The sequence below is a fragment of the Dipodomys merriami genome, unplaced genomic scaffold (genome assembly GCF_024711535.1).
Source record: "Dipodomys merriami isolate MVZ:Mamm:240054 unplaced genomic scaffold, mDipMer1.0.p SCAF_202, whole genome shotgun sequence".
Lineage (NCBI taxonomy): Eukaryota > Metazoa > Chordata > Mammalia > Rodentia > Heteromyidae > Dipodomys > Dipodomys merriami.
In genome coordinates this window covers 1719139-1728465 of record NW_027203405.1, presented here as the reverse complement: position 1 = coordinate 1728465, position 9327 = coordinate 1719139, and the positions used below count along the sequence as shown (strand labels likewise).

The 9327-nt window shown below is 67.8% G+C and overlaps 1 protein-coding gene across 1 annotated transcript; it reads left to right on the top strand.

Moving 5' to 3' along the window:
• Positions 1–2055: 2055 nt before the first annotated feature.
• LOC138833218 (basic proline-rich protein-like) lies at positions 2056–2736 on the top strand. Its single transcript, XM_070031579.1, has one exon. The coding sequence runs from the start codon at positions 2056–2058 to the stop codon at positions 2734–2736; it is 681 nt and encodes a 226-aa protein (XP_069887680.1).
• The last annotated feature ends 6591 nt before the right edge of the window (positions 2737–9327 follow it).

Genomic DNA, 9327 nt, shown 5'->3' with positions numbered 1-9327 from the left:
TTCAGAGGGTATCTGCAGGTGAGACAGCCAAGGAGCGGCCAACCATCTGCCCGCCGGGCCTCCCCCTCCCCACGCCCGGACCCCAGCCTCCCCAGGCCCCTGGACCCTCCCTCCCCACGCCCGGACCCCAGCCTCCCCAGGCCCCTGGATCCCTCCCTCCCCACGCCCGGACCCCAGCCTCCCCAGGCCCCTGGACCCTCCCTCCCCACGCCCGGACCCCAGCCTCCCCAGGCCCCTGGATCCCTCCCTCCCCACGCCCGGACCCCAGCCTCCCCAGGCCCCTGGATCCCTCCCTCCCCACGCCTGGACCCCAGCCTCCCCAGGCCCCTGGATCCCTCCCTCCCCACGCCCGGACCCCAGCCTCCCCAGGCCCCTGGATCCCTCCCTCCCTCCCTCCCTCCCTCCCTCCCCACCCTCACACCCGCGTTCCCAGACTTGAGGGCTCAGCAAGGTCTGATTCGCCATCCGGAGCGGAAGCTAGGCGCACTTCTTGCTAGGGGCCATGGGGCCGGGGTCAGGGGCCGGGGTCGGGTCGGCGCGGCCCCGCCCCGCGCCCCCCCCCGCGGCCCGCGCGGGCTCGGCGGGCCTTTCCGTGACATTTACCTTCCCTGCGAACCAGCCCCGAAATAAACCAGCGGCCCGAAAGCCGATCTGGGCTGCGGGAGGGCTGCCCGGAGGCCCGGCCGCGGAGGGGTCCGGCCCTGCGCGGGAGGACCCGGGCCCGGCTCCGGGCGCCGCGGGCCCGGGAGGCGGGAAGGCCAGGCCGGCCCGCGGAGACCCCTGCGGTGGGAGCCCCTTCGTGGGGGCGGCCGGCCCCGCCCCCGTCCTGAGCCCCGCCCCGCAGCCACGCCCACGGCCGGCCGCCCCGCCCCGCGGCACCGCCCCGCCCACGGCCACCCTGCCCCGCCCACCACGGCCGCCCCGCCCACCACGGCCGGCCGCCCCGCCCACCACGGCCACCCCGCCCCCGCCCACCACGGCCGGCCGCCCCGCCCACCACGGCCGCCCCGCCCCGCCCCCCCACGGCCGGCCGCCCCGCCCCGCGGCACCGCCCACCACGGCCACCCCCGCCCCGCCCACCACGGCCACCCCGCCCCGCCCACCACGGCCGGCCGCCCCGCCCCGCGGCACCTGCGGCCGGGAGGCGCGTGGGGAGCGGCGCGGGCCTCGGATGGCGCCTAAGCCCGGCCGTGGACGATGGGGTCGTTCCGTCGCCGGCGGGGGCGGGGCCGGAGGCCGGGGGGCGGGGCGGGAGGCGGGCGGGGCGGGGCCGAGCCCGGCGGACGCTCCGCCCCCGAGGCCGGGGAACGTGGGGGACGTGACCGCGCCAAGGGAGGAGCCGCGCCGTATTGCCTGGAATAGGCGCCCTCACCCCGCCTCCGGGCGCGCGCGGGCGGGCCGGGACCGGCGCGCCGAGCCCTCCGCGGGGACCCGGGCTCCGGGCGCCGCTCCGCCCGCGGCAGAGGCGGCCCGAGCCGCCCATTTCACAGATGGAGGCTGAGGCCGGGAGGCCCGCGCTCGCCGGCCGCGGGGCCGCCCGCCCGCCCCGCCCGGCTTCCGCGCCGGAGTAGCCCGAGGCCGGGGCTCCGCTCACGGGGCCCCGAGTGCCGCACGCGGCTCCTCCCGGCTCCCAGGGGCAGGGCCGGCGGGGCCCGCACCGACCGCTCCCGCCTCCCGCGCCTCCGAGCTGGGGGGCGCAGCCTGGGGTCGGAGGGAGGCTGAGGGCCGCCCCGCGCCCCGCATCCTCACCGCGCGCCCCGGATCCCGCGCCCTCACGGCCGCCCCGCGCCCCGCATCCCGCATCCCGCGCCCTCACGGCCGCCCCGCTCCCCGCGCCCCTCACCCCGCGCCCTCACGGCTGCCCCGCATCCCGCGCCCCGCGCCCTCACGGCCGCCCCGCATCCCGCGCCCCGCATCCCGCGCCCTCACGGCCGCCCCGCTCCCCGCGCCCCTCACCCCGCGCCCTCACGGCCGCCCCGCATCCCGCGCCCCGCGCCCGCCCCTCGCGCCGGCCCGGGCCCTCGTCCCCTCCGCTGCGCATCGGGGGCCGGGGCGATGGGGCCGGAAACCCCGGGAAACGCGCACCCCGGCCGCGGGCTCGGGGCGACCGGCCTGCCTGTGCCGGCCCCGGGACCCGACCGGCCGCGGGGACGAAGCGGGCTCCGGCGCCCCGGGCCCCAGCGCTCACGCCCCGCGCCCCGGCGGGCGCGTCACCGCGCGCTTTTCCTGGGAGAAAACTTCCCGGGCGCGGGGTCCGGGCGGGGCGCGCGGCGGCCCCGCTCTGCGCCGGGCCGGCGGGGGACCCGGGCGCACGTGCGCCCTCCACCCGCGCGTTCCCGCCGCCCGCGGCCCCGCGCCCCGCCCGGACCCCGACGCGCGGACGCCCGCGAGGGCCAGAGGGGGCCTCAGCCCGCGGGGCCCGGCCGTCCCGCGCCTACCCGCCGCCGCCGCCGCCGCCGCTGCCCTCGCGCCGCCGGGGGCGACTTTAAGCGCTCGGCCCGCGCGGCCCGGCCCCCGCGCACGTCACCGCCGCCCGGCGCCGCCCCGCGCCCCGCCCGACCCCGCGCCCCGCCGCCCCCCCCGACGGCGCGGGCCCCGTTCCGCGGCTCCGTGGGCGGCCGCGCGGACCTCCGCGGCTCGGGACCGGTGTTGCCGGGGTCGCAGCCCCGCCGGGTCCCGGCCCGCGCCGTCCGCCGCCGCGCGCCGTCCGCTCCACGTCCCTCGCCATTTCCATGAACCGAGCGGGCAGCCGGCGCCGAGGCGGCCCCGAGGGCGGAGCGCACCGGGCCGAGGCCGCGCCCGCCCGCGGCGGGGAAGCGCCCACCTTCCCGCCCGACACCCTGGCTGCCCCGGAGGCCGACTCCAGCTCACCGAGCACCGGCCTCCGTCGAGAAGCCCAAGGAGCAACGTCGGGGCCCGGAGCGTCAGCCCGAGTTCACACCCCCGAAACAAACAGCCCACCTTCCCGTGGGCCCATCCCAGGGACCAGGAGCTGTTTGACCCCCACCCAGCCTGGGGCCTGACCACCCCACCTCCAAATGCCAGAGAAGCCAAGCTCCGAGCACGCCTGTGCACCTGAGAACCCCCTCCCACCAGCACGCCTGCGCACCTCAGAACCCCCTCCCACCAGCACGCCTGTGCACCTGAGAACCCCCTCCCACCAGCACGCCTGTGCACCTCAGAACCCCCTCCCACCAGCACGCCTGTGCACCTCAGAACCCCCTCCCACCAGCACGCCTGTGCACCTCAGAACCCCCTCCCACCAGCACGCCTGTGCACCTCAGAACCCCCTCCCACCAGCACGCCTGTGCACCTCAGAACCCCCTCCCACCAGCACGCCTGTGCACCTCAGAACCAGCCCCTCCCACCAGCACGCCTGTGCACCTCAGAACCCCCTCCCCACCAGCACGCCTGTGCACCTCAGAACCCCCTCCCACCAGCACGCCTGTGCACCTGAGAACCCCCTCCCACCAGCACACCTGTGCACCTGAGAACCCCCTCCCACCAGCACGCCTGTGCACCTCAGAACCCCCTCCCACCAGCACGCCTGTGCACCTCAGAACCCCCTCCCACCAGCACGCCTGTGCACCTCAGAACCCCCTCCCACCAGCACGCCTGTGCACCTCAGAACCCCCTCCCCACCAGCACGCCTGTGCACCTGAGAACCCCCTCCCCACCAGCACGCCTGCGCACCTGAGAACCCCCTCCCACCAGCACGCCTGCGCACCTGAGAACCCCCTCCCCACCAGCACGCCTGTGCACCTCAGAACCCCCTCCCACCAGCACGCCTGTGCACCTGAGACCCCCCTCCCCACCAGCACGCCTGTGCACCTCAGAACCACCCCCTCCCCACCAACACGCCTGTGCACCTCAGAACCCCCTCCCACCAGCACGCCTGTGCACCTCAGAACCCCCTCCCACCAGCACGCCTGTGCACCTCAGAACCCCCTCCCACCAGCACGCCTGTGCACCTGAGAACCCCCTCCCACCAGCACGCCTGTGCACCTCAGAACCCCCTCCCACCAGCACGCCTGTGCACCTCAGAACCCCCTCCCACCAGCACGCCTGTGCACCTCAGAACCCCCTCCCACCAGCACGCCTGTGCACCTCAGAACCCCCTCCCACCAGCACGCCTGTGCACCTCAGAACCCCCTCCCACCAGCACGCCTGTGCACCTGAGACCCCCCTCCCCACCAGCACGCCTGCGCACCTGAGAACCCCCTCCCACCAGCACGCCTGTGCACCTCAGAACCAGCCCCTCCCACCAGCACGCCTGTGCACCTCAGAACCCCCTCCCACCAGCACGCCTGTGCACCTCAGAACCACCCCCTCCCCACCAACACGCCTGTGCACCTCAGAACCCCCTCCCACCAGCACGCCTGTGCACCTCAGAACCCCCTCCCACCAGCACGCCTGCGCACCTGAGAACCCCCTCCCACCAGCACGCCTGCGCACCTCAGAACCCCCTCCCACCAGCACGCCTGTGCACCTCAGAACCCCCTCCCACCAGCACGCCTGTGCACCTCAGAACCCCCTCCCACCAGCACGCCTGTGCACCTCAGAACCCCCTCCCACCAGCACGCCTGTGCACCTCAGAACCCCCTCCCACCAGCACACCTGTGCACCTCAGAACCAGCCCCTCCCCACCAGCACACCTGTGCACCTCAGAACCCCCTCCCCACCAGCACGCCTGTGCACCTCAGAACCCCCTCCCCACCAGCACGCCTGTGCACCTCAGAACCCCCTCCCCACCAGCACGCCTGTGCACCTGAGAACCCCCTCCCCACCAGCACGCCTGTGCACCTCAGAACCCCCTCCCCACCAGCACGCCTGTGCACCTCAGAACCCCCTCCCACCAGCACGCCTGTGCACCTCAGAACCCCCTCCCCACCAGCACGCCTGTGCACCTCAGAACCCCCTCCCACCAGCACGCCTGTGCACCTGAGAACCCCCTCCCACCAGCACGCCTGTGCACCTCAGAACCCCCTCCCACCAGCACGCCTGTGCACCTGAGACCCCCCCTCCCCACCAGCCAGCAGCCCAACGGGCAGGGCCGCCACCCCACCCTGGCCCCGGCTGACCCGACCTCAGGTGGGTCACGCAGCAGTGGCGCCTGGCTCCGCGAGGCCCGGAGTGCTGCCCAGGGGTGAGGACAGACTCCCTGCCCCGCCTGGTGGCCAGCTGTGCCCCCCACACCTCCCTCACCCCTCCTTAGCACCAAAGAGCTCAGTGAAGAGCTGGGGCCTCCCAGGTCCCACGCCTGAAGGCCAGAGAGGAGCTGGCTGAGCGCCACCCCCATCAGGGAGCCCCTGGAAATGCTGCAGCTCAGGAGTGCGGCCAGGGGGGAGCCGCGTCCACCCTCCCAGGGAACCGTTGCCCCCCAGCACAAGCTTTCCTTTCTTTGTTGCGGTCGGTCGTGGGGCTTGAACTCGCCCCGGGCGCGGTCCCTCAGCTCTTCAGCTCAAGGCGGCACTGCCCCTTGACACAGCGCCACTCCAGTTTTCTGGGGTTGGTTGGAGGTGAGGGTCTCACGCCGTTCCCGCCTGTGCGGTCCTCGGCCCTCGGCCTCCCGTGTCCCCACAGGTCACAGGGACAGCTGCAGCGCCTGGCAGAGCTGCCCTCTTCTGAAAGGGGGTGTGGGGGAGCTGGGGCGCGCGGCGTCCCTCCACAGTGCCGGCCGCTCTGGCCCTGCCGCCTCTCGTGTCCGCTCTCCCCGGGCCAGCACCCAGTCAGCCTCCGTCCATTCCCGGCCTCTGCTGCCGCCCATCCAGCTCTGGAACGAGGCTGTCCTGGCTGGAGCTGGGGACACGGCACTACTTTTCTAAGAACTCTGTCCCTGGGAGCCAGAGCCGACGCGGGCTTCATTCCGTCTCCAGCCCTGGGCAGGTCCCATCTCCGGGCAGCGCGGGCGCCAGCTCCAGAGTGGGCTCAGAACAGGGGAGGGGCTTCCCACCCACGCCCGGGAGGTGAGGACAGGCCGGCCTCCCTGCCGGGAGCCCGAGAACCCCCTGGGGCCTGGGGACCCCACCTCCTGGGCCCTTGGGAATCCATGATTCTCTAGTTGTGGCCTAGCTGGGCTGCACCCCAGAGCCAGCTGCTGCCCCACAGGGTTCAGGCCAGCCGAAGAAAGCCGAGTCCCAGGGACAGACATCCCAGCCCAGCCACGGTCCCGGCAAGCGGGCCACGGTCCCGGCAAGCGGGGGATGCCACCGGCCTGGCCACAGGAACTTCTCTGGCTGCCGGGACGTGGTGGCTGTGCTTCGTGCTCCTCGGACCCAGGAAGCAGCGATGAGGAACTAGCCAGGGAGGAGCTGGGCAGGACACTGGGAGCGCTTGGGAGGCTGAGGGGCCTGGCCTGGGTCCCCACGGGCTGGAGAGCTGTGTTAGCTCGCAGCGGCCCAAACACAGCGGCTGAGAACAGCACTTCTGTCTGGAGGTCCGGAGGTCCGCTCTCTGTCCCTGGGACAACATACTTGGAGCGGTGCGGGTTTACTTTGGCTCCAGTCTGAGAGGTGTCTGCCCAGGATCCCTTGGCTCCGTTGTTTCTGGGCTGTCGTGAGGAAAATCATCCTGGCAGGAAGCGCGTGGCGAGCAGTGCTGCTCAGCTCCAGGCGGTTGGGGGGGGGGAGGAGGGGGAGGAGGTGGGGGGGAGGAGGAGGAGGAGGGGGAGGAGGTGGGGGGAGGAGGAGGGGAGGAGGAGGGGGAGGAGGAGGAGGAGGAAAGAAGGGGCTGGCAGGCCCCGCCCCCTGAGGGCTCCTGCTTCCACGGCTGCTACTTCAGCTGCTTCCCCCAGCCAGACCCTGCCTCTGGGAGCCCCCTGCCCCGTGCTCCCCAAGAGCCTGTGAGGCCTGGACCCCCACAGGTCTGTCCATCCACGAGGTCAGAGCCTCCGATCCCAGCCACCGCTGAACACTGCTCCACTGGGCAAGCCTCAACACACAGCCCTTAAAGGGACCTAACAGACCAGGACAGAGCCCACACCAGAGGCTCACGCCTGTCATCCAGCTACTCAGGAGGCTGAGACCTGAGAATCACAGCTCAAAGCAGCCCGGGTGAAAAGTCCCTGTGAGAGTCTCATCTCAAGATAACCTCCAGAAAATCAGAAGTGGTGCCATGACTCAAAGTGGTAGAATTCTATCCTTGAACAAAATGAGCTCATGGACAGTGCCTAGGCCTTGAGTTCAGGTCCTGCAACCAAAAACAAAGCTGGTAGTGGGGGCTGGGAAGGTGGCTCAGTGGTAGAGCGCTTGCCTTGCATGCATGAGGCCCTGGGTTCTATTCCTCAGCACCACATAAGCAAAAAGAAAAAAGCAGGAAGTGACGCTGTGGCTCAAGTGGTAGAGCGCTAGCCTTGAGCTGAAGAGCTGAGGGACAGCGCCCAGGCCCAGAGTTCAGGCCCCATGACCGGACCCAAAAAAAAAAAAAAAAAAAGCTGGTAGTAAGGGTGAAGCTGTGGCTCAAGTGGTAGAGCACTACTCTTGAGTAAAAGAGCAAAGGGACAGTGTCCAGGTGCCCAGGCCCCGAGGTCAAGCCCCAGTACCAACACATACAGGCGTGCACACGCACGCGCACACATACGTGTGGTCACAATATCATGGCAATGGCTCGGCCCTGGCAGTTCATGCCTGTAATTTTAGCTACTCAGGATGCTGAGGTCAAGATCAAAGCCAGCCCAGGTAGAAACATCCGAGAGACTTCTATCTCCAACTAACCAGCCAGCAAAAAGGTCACAGTGGAGCCTTGTCTCAACTGGCAGGACTCCAGCCTTAGGCAAAAAAGCTGAGCAAGACCTTGAGCCTCTGAATTGAAGTCTCAGTCCTGGAAAAATCAAGGCAACACATCTTGCTAAAACAAAAAAAATCAGTAAATAAAAACATTAAGGCAGGGGCTGGGAAGGTGGCTCAGTGGTAGAGCGCTTGCCTTGCATGCATGAGGCCCTGGGTTTGATTCCTCAGCACCCCATAAGCAGAAAAAGCTGGAAATGGAGCTGTGGCTCAAGTGGTAGAGCGCTAGCCTTAAGCTGAAGAACTGAGGGACAGCGCCCAGGCCCAGAGTTCAAGGCCCATGACTGGCAAAAAAAAAAACAAAAAAACATTAAGGCAGTAAATAAATTCAAAGCAAAATTCATATAATCTGCGGGCACAGAACACACTCGGCCTGTTCTCAGTCAGTGTTGGGCGCAGAACGCACTCGGCCTGTTCTCAGTCAGTGTTGGGCGCAGAACGCACTCGGCCTGTTCTCAGTCAGTGTTGGGCGCAGAACGCACTCGGCCTGTTCTCAGTCAGTGTTGGGCAACCCCCAGCTCCCTCTGGTTTCAAAACCTTCCACACTGTCACCACCCCATAAAATGCCCTACATCCATTATGTAATCACTCCCCGCCTGGAGCAGCACATTCATGTCATGCAAACAGACTCACAGGACTCCTCCGGGCCAGCCTCCCCCCCCCCCCCCCCCCCCCCCCCCGCATAGCGTCTTCAAGTGTATGGACGAAGGAGGACTAACCTTTTTATGGCTGAATACTATTCTGGGATAGAGATGATCTGTTGGACATTTGCATCACTCCCAACTCTTTGGCTGTGTATTTTCCTGTACAAGTATTTTTGTAGATATATATTTTCTTTTCTTTTTACCCAGTCCTGGGCCTTGAACTTGGGGCCCAGATGTTGTTCTTTAGATTTTGTGCTCAAGGCTAGCACTCTACCATTTTGAGCCACAGCTCCACTTCTGGTTTTCTCGTGGCTAATTGCAGATAAGAGTCTTATGGAGCCAGGTGCCAGTAGCTCATGCCTGTAATCCTAGCTACTCAGGAGGCTAAGATCTGAGGATCACGGTTCAAATCCAGCCCTGGACAGGAAAGTCCATGAGACTCTTATCTCCAATTAACCTCCAGAAAACCAGAAGTGTCGCTGTGGCTCAAGTGGTAGAGCGCTAGCCTTGAGCTGAAGAGCTGAGGGACAGCGCCCAGGCCCAGAGTTCAAGACCTACGACTGACCACCCCCCAAAAAAAAAAAATTTCACCGGAACTCTTCAGCCTGGGCTGGCTGTGAACTACAATCCTCAGATCTCAGCCTGCAACAGAGTAGCTAGGATTACAGGTGTGAGTTAAGAGCATGGGTTTTTTGTTCTTTTTTTTTTTTTTTTTAATCTAGGAATGAAAACTGTTTCTCTTATCTCTTATTTATTTATTTTTATCAGTCTTGGGATTTGAACTCTGGGCTATCTTTGACCTTTTTTTTTTTTTTGTCGGTCATGGGGCCTGAACTCTGGGCCTGGGCAGTGAGCCATAGCACTACTTCTGGCTTTTTTTTTTTTTTTGTCTGCTTATA

Coding starts and splice junctions, on each gene's coding strand:
- LOC138833218 (XM_070031579.1), top strand. CDS start 2,056: ATGGGGCCGGAAACCCCGGGAAACGCGCACCCCGGCCGCGGGCTCGGG.